General features: G+C 40.2%; 6 protein-coding genes across 8 annotated transcripts in view; 4 read left to right on the forward strand and 2 right to left on the reverse strand.

Moving 5' to 3' along the window:
• LOC109537417 (multiple epidermal growth factor-like domains protein 8) overlaps positions 1-1,104 on the forward strand; it is a gene marked incomplete in the record, with an annotated part of 36,885 nt that extends 35,781 nt beyond the window's left edge. Inside the window, 2 exon segments of the mRNA XM_048665141.1 lie at positions 420-771; positions 840-1,104. Of these exon segments, the coding sequence (XP_048521098.1) occupies positions 420-771; positions 840-1,009 (522 nt within the window).
• A 146-nt stretch (positions 1,105-1,250) lies between these two features.
• Positions 1,251-4,725, reverse strand: LOC109537466 (tyrosine--tRNA ligase, cytoplasmic). The gene is made up of 10 exons (XM_019904222.2): positions 4,598-4,725; positions 4,301-4,542; positions 4,035-4,234; positions 3,884-3,981; positions 3,686-3,826; positions 3,003-3,274; positions 2,812-2,947; positions 2,618-2,752; positions 1,670-1,820; positions 1,251-1,581 (listed from the first exon to the last, which is right to left on the reverse strand). The coding sequence occupies exons 2-10, from the start codon at positions 4,505-4,507 to the stop codon at positions 1,329-1,331; spliced, it is 1,593 nt and encodes a 530-aa protein (XP_019759781.1). The 5' UTR covers positions 4,508-4,542; positions 4,598-4,725; the 3' UTR covers positions 1,251-1,328.
• Positions 4,726-4,802: 77 nt separating this feature from the next.
• On the forward strand, positions 4,803-7,091 carry LOC109537465 (zinc finger protein 2). The gene is made up of 6 exons (XM_019904221.2): positions 4,803-5,382; positions 5,521-5,769; positions 5,822-6,089; positions 6,146-6,321; positions 6,380-6,581; positions 6,639-7,091. Exons 1-6 carry the CDS (start codon positions 4,936-4,938, stop codon positions 6,959-6,961), a joined length of 1,665 nt encoding a protein of 554 aa, XP_019759780.2. The 5' UTR covers positions 4,803-4,935; the 3' UTR covers positions 6,962-7,091.
• Positions 7,000-8,313, reverse strand: LOC109537467. Of its 3 annotated transcripts, none has more exons than XM_019904223.2 (2): positions 8,196-8,313; positions 7,000-8,134 (listed from the first exon to the last, which is right to left on the reverse strand). In XM_019904223.2, exon 2 carries the CDS (start codon positions 8,130-8,132, stop codon positions 7,089-7,091), a length of 1,044 nt encoding a protein of 347 aa, XP_019759782.2. In that variant the 5' UTR covers positions 8,133-8,134; positions 8,196-8,313; the 3' UTR covers positions 7,000-7,088. The 3 variants fall into 3 exon arrangements, with proteins under 3 accessions (XP_019759782.2, XP_048521107.1, XP_048521108.1); XM_048665150.1 differs by having other exon boundaries at positions 7,000-8,139; XM_048665151.1 differs by having other exon boundaries at positions 7,000-7,953; positions 8,010-8,313.
• A 990-nt stretch (positions 8,314-9,303) lies between these two features.
• LOC109537484 (angio-associated migratory cell protein) lies at positions 9,304-10,604 on the forward strand. The gene is made up of 2 exons (XM_019904252.2): positions 9,304-9,720; positions 9,779-10,604. The coding sequence occupies exons 1-2, from the start codon at positions 9,349-9,351 to the stop codon at positions 10,535-10,537; spliced, it is 1,131 nt and encodes a 376-aa protein (XP_019759811.1). The 5' UTR covers positions 9,304-9,348; the 3' UTR covers positions 10,538-10,604.
• A 142-nt stretch (positions 10,605-10,746) lies between these two features.
• Positions 10,747-11,436, forward strand: part of LOC109537482 — a 6,866-nt gene continuing 6,176 nt past the window's right edge. The window contains exon 1 of the mRNA XM_019904251.2: positions 10,747-10,911. Coding sequence (XP_019759810.1) covers positions 10,897-10,911 — 15 coding nt within the window. The 5' untranslated portion in view covers positions 10,747-10,896. The remainder of the gene's footprint in view (positions 10,912-11,436) is intronic.

Consider the following 11,436-nt stretch of genomic DNA (forward strand, 5'->3'; position numbering starts at 1 on the left):
GTAAAAACGAGCGTTCTTGCTCATTTTGCTTCCGAGAAACATGCAAAACGGGACGGAAAACATGAAATTTTGCAATAATCTTACGCCACCTTTGCGCAAAACGACGATAATTTTTTTAATTTCATAGACAACAGAAGACTGTATTTTTTCTACATAACCCCCCCCCCCTGAATTTAACGCTGGATCCGCCCCTGCTTTATAAATATGTTTTTTTGTGAGGATTTCAATATTTATCAATTTTTTTAAATATTTGTTAATTTTCTCAATGTTACATAGTTAACGCATGCCAAGCAAAATACTACTAATATCATTTCTTTGCTAATCAGATTCCAAATAGATAGATATGATATTGCACACCCTTATGTCAACGATCACATACAGCAACCAACTGGTAAAAACCTGTTTTCTATTGATTCCAGGAATATCACAAACTAGAAACTACCCGTTTCTTCCTCATTTTGCAATCAGCAGCCGAGCACCAGCCTGCCTATGGAGTGGTCTTTTCTCGACAAGATCAACTCCATATAGATTTGTTTGTCTTCTTCTCGGTCTTCTTTTCCGTGTTCTTCCTGTTTTTGGCCGCATGTGTGGTTGCTTGGAAGGCGAAACAAGCCGCTGATGCACGGCACGCAAGACGTCGACACGTAGTGGAAATGCTGCATATGGCAAAACGACCGTTCGCTTGTGTAACGCTAGATCTGAATTCGAAGTGGCAGACCGGAAAAAAGGCTGCTCATCATGAGGTTAGACCGGTAGCCATTGAACCGACAGGTAAAAAAACTCATGGAATTGTATTGAAAATTGCTTAAAATGTCGGTTACCAAAATTATTATGTTTAGGTGATGGTGTCGCTGCTGTTGCTACAGTATTCGTGAGTCTCCCCGGAGGCCAGAATCTCCCTGTAAAGTTAGCCTTAGCTTCCTCACTGATATTATTAGTCAGGCAATTCCCTACAAGTAGTAGAATATTTTTGAGGCGGCGATCTATACACGCAACTCCTCCAACCTAGACATACATACTCACCACCTTGTACAGGTTTGTTTATATGTATTATTTTAAGTATTTGTTATTATTTTTAAGAATTATACATTTGTTTTTATAACAGCTGAGTTTTTTTAGCTTTCTGTCATTTTTGTGTTTGTGGATTTTTACATTTTAACAATTATTTGATCAGGAAGCATATTACGAGCATTAGTCAAATTGGGAGGTCACTGACCTTGCAAGTGGGATCAAATAATCTTAACCCGGTATTAGCCTAAAATGCATTTATTCAATTATTTAGTAGCAGTTAAATATCAAAGGTTGGGCATTTTCCGTCAAATGGGGTTTTATTTAATTGGCGCATTAGCCAAGGCATTGCTTCTTATTTTGCCTCCAGATTTTGTTAACATGGCATTGCCCTGCCAATGGCCAAAACCATCAGAGTTAGTCTTTAGGTCGACTTGCAACTTTTCCCATATTTTCTTTTTGGGGTTCAATAATGCATCTGAAGAGCCATCTTCGTAGTTCTCGAACACTATTTTTTCTCCGCTTATTGCATCCGCAGGTGGAAGAAGAGGTTCTACTTGTCGGGGTGTTTCCCTGAAATAAAAAAAATTCGATACAGCTTGTTATCTTAGTGTGTTCGCTTAATTTGGAAATTGAATACTAGTCAATAAACTGTACTTACACTGAGGCGCACAGAACCATGCCTTTACTTTCAATGCCTCTGATTTTGACTGGTTTCAAATTACACAGCACAACTACCAATCGATTTTGCATTTCCTCTATAGTAACGAATTCACCTAAACCGCTCACTATAGTTCTAGGTTCTGCTTCTCCTAGAAATGTATACAAATTGCCAAAATAGCAAAAAATTTGGAGCAAAAAGCATTATCTCAGGCGCGGAACTTCAATTTTAATTTTTTACATATAATATTTACCAATGAATTTTAAAATCTGATAATGGCGCTGTTGTCTCGCCGAAACGTAACGAAATAAACGATACACAAAAAACTTTTTTGTTTCACGCTGTGACTGGAGCACAAAAAAGACAATTATATAATAACAATTACGCGCGTCAGGAAAATAAGTCAAAACCAAATAAACACAATTGTTACATACATTAGATTCTAGACTAGAGAGATATAGGAGGTTTTGAAATGTACAATTTTCTTGAACACGATGTATGTGCGTTGTTGATACGAGCGTTTGCCACTCAATTTGAAAATGACATGAATACAAAAAAATCATTGTATATAAATACCTCCGATTTATTTTCTACTTGCTCTAAGTAATAAAAACCCGCTCGTTATTATTTTTAAATTTATCATACTATGAAGGCTTTCACGGCCGGTTAAATCACATTTAGGAATGTTTTCCCGGCTTTGAAGCCGTGGTCTATGGGAATTTCTTCCTGACGTTTCGTCCACAACTGCGGTGGACATTATCAAAGGCGATGAGGTTTGATCATCGAAGTGATCTCCCGTGCTTTCCGACTAAGACTGGTCTTAGTCGCCTTTGATAATGTCCACCGCAGTTGTGGACGAAACGTCAGRAAGAAATTCCCATAGACCACGGCTTCAAAGCCSGGAAAACATTCCTAAATGTGATTTTTAAATTTAATTGTCGTACTTACCTAGATCWATTTGTTCAACATATAAGCTGTCGGCATTCGGATGACGTTCTACTCTCACAACCTTTCCTACTCTGATGTCCAATCTACTAGGTATGATCTCATCTGCATTATTAGCTGTTGCTTGATTGTTTCCTTCTGCAGAAGCGTAATATGTACATTTGGGTGTGATTACGTTGAACCAAATCGCAACTCACTTTGTTTGCCTGGCTGTGGATAGGCATTTTCTAAAAGCTTCTTCAATTCAGGAGCTTCGAACTCTTTGATAACCGGTGCCAGTAACCTGTTAATTTGAGCTTCAACGGCAGATTTCAAATCTGTAGGGTGAATTGCCTAACAAATGCCATGAAAATCGGCCCGCCACATCCAAGTCGCAAAATGAACTTACCAAATCAGCAAAAGCCTTTTCCAGAGCGTCGAAGGTTTTAAAATTGACATCGCCACCATCCTCTGCTTTTCTCTTAACAACGAATTGTTCGGTTTCGTTTAACAGGGGAAACACAACATGTTTCACAAATGAAAGTATTCCATTATTTTCAATGTTGCCTGGCTCACAAAAGGCTTTTCTCAGCTTTTTCTTTACATTGGCTGGTGAATCAAGAAGATCAATTTTACTGTCCTCTTCAGATGAGGACATTTTCGTTCCAGTTAGACCGGGAACTAGAAATAGTGAACATAAATCAGGTTTGAGGTTCCAAATAATATGACTTTAACTTGAACCACTTTTGGGACCTTCCTGTACAATACGTATCAAATTTTGGTTGATTGGTACCACAAACCTACATTCTCATAACGATTTCTAGATAATTACTATTCCAACCATGATTTAAAAGTAAATATCAACGTAATTAAAAATCTAAAAAGTTCCATTAGCTGTATATTTTTTCAAGGCAGCTGTAAGACTTTTTTTCAGCTCTGTATCTTTCTTCTGTCGTGGTGGTTTTAAAGTAAAGGTTCTACTTTAATTAGATGACTTGCAGCAAGTCCTAACTGTTATGTTGGAGAATATTTGATTTGAACGACACGATTAAAATCGATCATTAACGTTTTAGAGTAAGAAAAACTGCTTACCCATGGGATTCATTAAATGAGCCCTCTTGGCATACCCCAACTGTGGTAAGTATTTCTCAGAGAAAGTGAAGATTTTTCTTTGATCGACACCCCCAAACTGAGCATCAACTTTAAGGTACTCCTCATCTAATGCTTGAAGCCCTGAAAACATTTAGTCTGTTTTAAGACGCTGTTATTGAAGATTTAATCTAATTATACCTGGGTATAAAAGGCCACTTAATAAAGGATGATCTACTTGCTTTACAACTTCAGCTCCCGCTTTTTTCGCATCATGTTCAGTCACTACTGAACTCAGCCTGCAACATTAAGCAACTACAGCATTTTCACCTGGAAATGCTTCCGACTCTACCTGTAAACATCTAAAGTGTACTCTTTAGACAGTTGGTACTCTGTACCCTTAACAAACTTTAGCTTCTCCAATGGGACTCCTATGCTGCGTAGAATAGCCTTAATACTATGCTCGTAGTATTCTGTACGAAGAGCTAATAACTCCCATGGTGCCTTCAAGTTATCCAAGTAGGCATGTAGGTCGGCAAATAAAATCGTCACCTGCGATCGCAGAATTTGATACTTGTACACTTACTACACACAAATAGACCGATGTTGTTGACTGACCTCAGCCCCAGCTCTAAGGAAATCAGCAATTTTCGACATTGGCACGAAATAGGCCACATGAGGTTTTCCAGTAGTGGCCGTGCCCCAATATATTTTTAGGTCTCTCTCTTTCAAAATGGACTTAATCTTGTCTTCACCCAGGACCTCTTGCAAGTTTCTACCGATTAGGTGATACTTTTCGTCAGGGGAAAGTTGTCTTTCACACATGGTGTCTTAATAATTATTTAACCGTAAGGAAATCACTGAAACATTAATTAGAGACATGCACCCATAAAATTGCCATAAAATAGGTTTTACCTGATATATAAAAAGTAGTAAATAGCTAAATAATCTATTAAATGCTGGAATTAACATATATATATATATATATATAACCTATCGAACTACACTCCACATCACTTGTTGAAGGTTAACTTCTCGGGCTTCCAATCACAGAGCCTCTCATTTCTCCTTTTCCTCATTCTTTCTTTATTTCCTGTGGCCACAGATCTCACAGAGTAACGTCTGTGATCTGTGCCAGTGACAAAGAATCAAATCTTTGATGTTGAAGTTTATTTGTTTATGTTTATGTACCATTCCAAAATGCAGCCGAATATTAAAGAAAATCGCAAATATCAATAATTTCTGGGGTTTAGATGCAATCGGCTGCTTTGGACCGAACCATGGCAGTTCGCTGTCGGCTTTGTGCCGATTTCTGCTATGGCCACCTTGAAATTGCCGATGAACCTCGCATTAACTCAATGATCGAATTCTTTTTCCAATTTAAAATTGAATCAGGAGGCAAATTGCCTTCTACTGCTTGCGATGCCTGTCTGGATCATGTGGACAGAATGTGGCAATTCAAGGAGCAAGTGGACAGGGCGCAACTTCTACTTAATGGGTTGGCCAATTCAACGGATATTACTAACATTGTTCTGGACAATCAAGTTGTGAACACTCAACCCCAGCAAGCTGCTGAGGAATCCGATGTTGTTGAACCTATTTCAAAGCCAGAGACTCACAACTTAGCTGTTGATGTGAGCAAAGACAAATGTTCTTGTGACGAAAAACCGGAGGAGAAATCTGCGAAAGCAAGCAAAAAGGTAATGTTAGAACGCCGTCTTATGACCGATGATGAAAAAACAATGGTCACGAAAAGTCTTAAGAATACCATAAGGTACTTTTGGTTTATTTTAAAATGCCTCACTTGAGTCAAACTGATTTTACCAACTTGCGTGTAGCCCAGGAGACGCACAGCGAAGATTGAAAAAAAATCCAAGCCAAGTGAGGCGGAAACTTTCAAAGAAATCGAATATGTAAACCCAGACGGCAGCATCGTACCGAAAATGGGAATAGGCGGTTGGAACTCCTATCATTGGAACTGCTCGGAATGCGCCACTATCCTGTTTGCAGCCGATGACTTAAGAGAGCATTTTGCAACTGCCCATAATGTCACCTCAGTCCGCTACCTATGCGTGGACTGCCCCAAAGTAAAATACTAAGCTCATATTGTAATGGAGTGCGAATCTATGGAATTTTTAGGTGTATTCGAAGTACATCAGCTTTATCCGACATGTCAGATACCACAGGCCGTGCCTCAAATTCACTTGCGATGTTTGCTATAAATGGTACGCAACTCCCAAGGAAGTGGAATCCCATCAGAGGTCGCATAGTGAAGAGGACCCCTACCATTGCACCATTTGCGGAAAGAGATTCCGCGTTCAGTCCCTATTAAGTCTGCACACTAGATCTCACCTACCCAGCAATGTGAAGAATTGCTATCCTTGCAATCATTGCCCAAAGAAGTTCGGTAATTTGCACAACTACATTAATTGAGCGCAACTGATTAACTTCAGCGTGTTTCAGGTACTAAACCCAACCTAATGGCGCACAAGCGAATACACTTGGGAATCCGGGAATACACCTGCGACCAATGTGGCAAAAGCTTCGTGCAAAAAGGCAATCTGGATAACCATACCTTGACCCACAACTCAGATCGGCCGTTTCAATGCACCATTTGCGAGAAAAGTTTCAAATCGCTGGTAAGACTTTCAGTGCTTTGATCCCGGACACAAGAGGATTCATCGGCGCTTTTTAAAGGTCCGTCTTAGGAAACACAGTTCTATTCATTCAGGGCTAAAGCCGCACCAATGCGATATCTGCGGGCGCCAGTTTAGGGAACGGGGCACGCTTAAGGAACATCACAGGATACACACGGGCGCCATGCCTTTTACTTGCGAATTCTGCGGCAAATGTTTCCGGTTTAAGGGCGTTTTAACCACACATAGGCGACAGCATACAGGTAGCAATGATGCATATAAATTGCTCCCTCAGCACCCTCATGAAAGCGCATTTTCAGGCGAACGCCCGTATTCTTGCACTGAATGCCAACATCATTTCACCAACTGGCCGAACTACAACAAGCACATGAAGAGGCGGCATGGGATAAACACCAGTGTGACTTGTCGAACCAAACAGGAAATTCCGCCCACCGGGAAGCCCCATCGCAACCCCCCCGGGACGGTTTTAGCGGCCCCACAACACCCGGCTCCCGTTCACGTCATTTGCCAAGCAAACAACGCTCCTTTGGAGGTGTATAGTGAGGCGGCGTCCGGAACGGCTTTTTACCCCGTTTTGGGGCTGTACGGCATACCGGATGATATAGGGAAAGGCGTGCTATAAAACCGACTTTAAGCTAATGTTAGTCATTGAAACACGTGTAAATGTAATGAAATGTATTGAGCGCGCTGTATGAAACCTTAAACTAAGAGACTTATAAAAAATAATTCTTATTATATATCCCCGGAAGTTATAAGGTTTTTATCATAGACATCACATCTTCATCCAGCTGCCCTTGAGCGATGCTGTATTTTCTGAATCTGAAGTCATCAATCACACGAACGTGATCTTGGAGCTTGCTCATCAGATTATAAAAATCGCTTAAGAGTAGTCTTTGCAAGTGGGATTTCAGCAGAACTAAGTAGACTACCAGTTGGGCTGCATATAATTTCAGTTGGTTGTTCAAAGGCCTTTCACGCCACTGATTGGTGGTTATTGACAGGGCCTGATCCAGCAGGGAACGGGGCAGACACAGATAATGTGCTAGACATTCTGAAAGGTTCCTTTCCACCAAATCACCTTCATTCCGTTTCTGCACTAACAAATCCGCTGCCTGCGTGTCAAAAGTGTTTTGCAAGCGCACACTGTAAGATTTATAAAGGATTTCTGCCAATGGGGCCCCTCTGTAAATCACCTTGCAAATCGACTCCGACTCAAATATGGCTTTCACTTCCGGATACATCTTGCATCTTTGTAGTTGGCTGAAATCAAGCAAATACACCTGATGTCGCGTGCTTAAAGCAAGTAAGGAAATTCTGCTTCTTCTATCCGGATCCACCCCCACACACATCACTCCAATGTTTTCTGCATCTTTGAGCACTTTTATCGCGTCAAAATACCGTTTATCTGCATTCTCAAGGTAAATGTAGGACCGCGACATTTCTTTTAAACGAAAATACTCTTCTTCGGACAATTTGATCGCTCCTCTTCCCATGGCATGTTTGAGGTCCATCTTCTTTTCATTCGGGGGTTCTTCCGATGTTTCTTCTGGTGTATCTTCAGGCTGGTTCTCTTTGATCAATGTTGCCTGTAGACAGTGCACCGACTCTATTTCACTACGATAAAACTCATACAACCCCCTGAGCTGATTGCTATTATTATGTTGTATCACTTCATCTAGAACAATACGGTCTTTTCCTCCGTCTACATAGATCCCATTGAAGATTTCTCTGGTCTTCAATTCGACAACGAGCCGATCTCCAAGCTCGTATATTTTGTGAAATTTACTTTCCATGTCTTACCTCAGGATAAACAGGTAATTATTTAACTAAAAACTAGCATTAGAACTTATACCCACTTTTGACTTCTGCCTGTGAAGAAAAGCCCTTCACATAAACAAAGTCATAGATAAAGAACAAAGTTTTGTGTTTATGATTCGCGTCAACACAACCACAGATTACAGAGGTTAGTTTGAGGCAGATTGGGGTCTTCTTCTTCTTCATCTTTGACACACCTCTTTCAGGGCTATTTGGCAGCACACTCGTGGAGAGGTCATCATACCATAGTGCATCAATTCTTAGAATTAATACATTTAAAAAAATGCGGAAAATTATTTTTTTATGCAGCGTAACGTAGTATATCCACTATATTGAAACACAACATAAAATTACACAAAGAGACTGTCGCAAAATATCCTTTTTAGAATTGCTATATGCTATACTCGCGATTGGCGTCAGCTCCTTCCAATCTGGTCATGACATGAACCCATGATACAATCTGATACAATGAATACAAGGTAGGATATTAATAGGTCGAAAACTCGATTTTCGAGCGCACATGACGTCACTGGTTAGCACTTTGGTAAAGTGAAAAGCTGATCCATTTAAAATGCATGTAACCTAGACAGATTTTCATTGAATTTAAAACGCCATAGTTCAAAAATTGAAAGTTATATGAGGATATGGTTTACAGTGTTGTACAGCTCAATGCTTTCAAAATCGCTCTTGGGAAATTATTCGGGCTTATTGCGAAGAAAAATACCCTAAAAAAGTATTTACAAAATCTCTGATTTTCAGCGTTTTAGCTTGCTGTGTTGCCAGAGTGTGATTCGTAAAGTCGGGTAGAGCCAAACGAAACAATGAATTAATTAATTGTATCATTCAATGAATTCATTGAATCCATTGAATGGATTAATTAATGAATCAACTATGCCTACAAAATAAATACATTTTTGTTACTTTTTATTTTCAAGTTTAAAACCTGCTGCAAAGCATTTTGTAATTATAAAGAAGATTTATTAAAAAATAATTAAATGTGACGAAGACTAAATAAGCTATGTTTAATCACATTAAGCAGACTGGAAAAAATCACGTAACGCAGTGATTTCCACTGACGTCACGCAAATCGACGCAAGATCCTACCTTGTACTCATTGTATCATGACATGAACCCAAACCCAACTTAGTAAGTAAGGTTAGAAAGCATGTTTGCATTCGATTTGAAACTCGCACCATGGATGTGTTCGAAGACCTCCCGGAAGATTTGGAAGATGTTGAGGTGATCTATCTGGATGGCGAAGACGAAGATATTGATGACGACTATTTCGTCAGTGACTCTCAAGAGCCGGAGCAGATTGAAGCTGAAGTAATTGATGTTTCCAAACTGACTTTCCACAAGCATGGAAAGTCTGTGTTTGGCAGTGATGTCTCAAAGAACCAACAATTGGTTGTGACGGGGGGCGAGGACGACATGGCCTATGTCTGGGATAGTGCTAGTGGAGAAGTGCTGTTTGAATGTACTGGACATAAGGATTCTGTAGTAGAAGTTGGCTTTAATCATGACGATACCTATGTCGTCACTGGGGACATGGCAGGGTTGATCCAGGTATTTACGCCCCAACTTGCCAGGATTTGTAATTAACTACACTCTCAACTTGTCTTAGGTTTGGTCGCTCAGCGAAAGGAAGCTAGTATGGTGCTATGAAGGTGATGACATGGAGTGGCTAATGTGGCACCCGGTGCTCAATGTGTTGTATTGCGGCTGCCAGTCTGGATTCATTTATATCTGGCATATACCGTCAGAACTTTCCAAGATCCTGCCTGCTCCATCCAACGTAGCCGTAACATGTGGCAAAGTGATGCCGAATTCCAAGCAACTGCTCTGCGGATACGCCGATGGGGAAATTCGCCTTTGGGATATAACCACAAGTTCCGTTGTTTGGGTAAACAGGGACAGCAGCTCTGTGAACAGTCTGGATATCAGTAATGATGGAGCTTTGGCGATAGCAGCCCCCAGTGCCGTAGTTATAAAACTGACGGACGGAAAGACCGTTAGAAAGGCATTGAGCGAAGGAAAAACCGAAATAGAAGTTGCAATGTTCGACAATCAGCTCGGCGTTATTGTTACAGGCTCTTTAACAGGCCGGTTATGCGTTTGGCAATTGGGAACGTACGCTTTGAGGCATGAAATCGACATTGAAGTTCCAGTAACTTTACTCAGACGTGGGCCTGAGGACCAAGTAATTGTGGGTACGACGGAGGGGGTGATTTATACATGCAACATAAAAACCGGCGCATTGTACCAAGCCCTAACCGGACACAGAGCAGACATTTTAAGCATAACAACGTTTCAGGATAGAAAGCGAGTCGTTACCACATCCGATGATGGAACTGCAAAGATATTCGAGCTAGAAAAGCCATAGAGTTTATCAACATTTTTATACCAGTTATATTCTATATACACGCCACAAACAGGTTACACGTTTATTATAACTGTGTTTTCATTAGTTTTCCCAAATTCTCGCCAATCTATAGTAAGTTATGACGCTCATTTCAGCACATTCCTGACCTACTCCAATTGCGACTATCCCGCCAATCGATCGGTTTCCCCATTAAGTCCTCGCCGGCATCTGCTGATGCGGCAACATTTATTATTTGTTTTATCAGAAGACCGGCAAAACGGAAAAAATCAATTGTTGCAGTGATTGCATGCTAAACAGTGATAAGTCGACCCCATTTCGTATTTTCTTCTGGTCGTCAATGAGGAAAACTTAGTTGTGCCATGGGACGCCTCAAGGTGTGTATTCACTTGATGTTTACTTATATTCACTGATAGCACCGTTTAAAATGCATCCTGCATTTGCCGAAATGATTTATCACGGATTTATTTGTATTGAGTTTCTATGTATCATTTTCAGTTTATTTTAATTATTAAATTGACTTCAATGCGGCAGAAAGCGTCGAAATGATGTCCGCTTGCCGCCGCATGGTAATTCAAGTTCTGCCCATATATTTTGTGAATATTTTCCAGTCTCTTTGAAGTGATTCTTCAGCATTGATTCGAAATTCGTTATCGAAAATCTTTAATTAATTTTCATTTCTTATGCATTGTGCTCAGCTCAAGGGCAGATCCACAGCAGCGTCATGTTCAAGTGGATTTTGCATCTCAAAAATAAATCACGCAAATCTAAAACTTCTTGAATTCAAGCGTTTTTTGAGAAAACCGCCAACATTTCCTTATCGATGGTTCACTTTCCAAAAAGGCCATTTATTTCTCTCTAGAATGATGTACAAATGAGCGTTCTTGCTCATTTTGCCTCCG

Source organism: Dendroctonus ponderosae, unplaced genomic scaffold (genome assembly GCF_020466585.1).
Source record: "Dendroctonus ponderosae isolate FM_Combo_2020 unplaced genomic scaffold, Dpon_F_20191213v2 Dpon_F_20191213_3, whole genome shotgun sequence".
Classification (NCBI taxonomy): Eukaryota; Metazoa; Arthropoda; class Insecta; order Coleoptera; family Curculionidae; genus Dendroctonus; species Dendroctonus ponderosae.

Coding starts and splice junctions, on each gene's coding strand:
- LOC109537467 (XM_019904223.2), bottom strand. CDS start 8,132: ATGGAAAGTAAATTTCACAAAATATACGAGCTTGGAGATCGGCTCGTT.
- LOC109537465 (XM_019904221.2), top strand. CDS start 4,936: ATGCAATCGGCTGCTTTGGACCGAACCATGGCAGTTCGCTGTCGGCTT. Junction 6,090..6,145: donor TCATTGCCCAAAGAAGTTCG/GTAATTTGCACA, acceptor AGCGTGTTTCAG/GTACTAAACCCAACCTAATG. Junction 6,582..6,638: donor ACATAGGCGACAGCATACAG/GTAGCAATGATG, acceptor GCGCATTTTCAG/GCGAACGCCCGTATTCTTGC.
- LOC109537484 (XM_019904252.2), top strand. CDS start 9,349: ATGGATGTGTTCGAAGACCTCCCGGAAGATTTGGAAGATGTTGAGGTG. Junction 9,721..9,778: donor ACATGGCAGGGTTGATCCAG/GTATTTACGCCC, acceptor AACTTGTCTTAG/GTTTGGTCGCTCAGCGAAAG.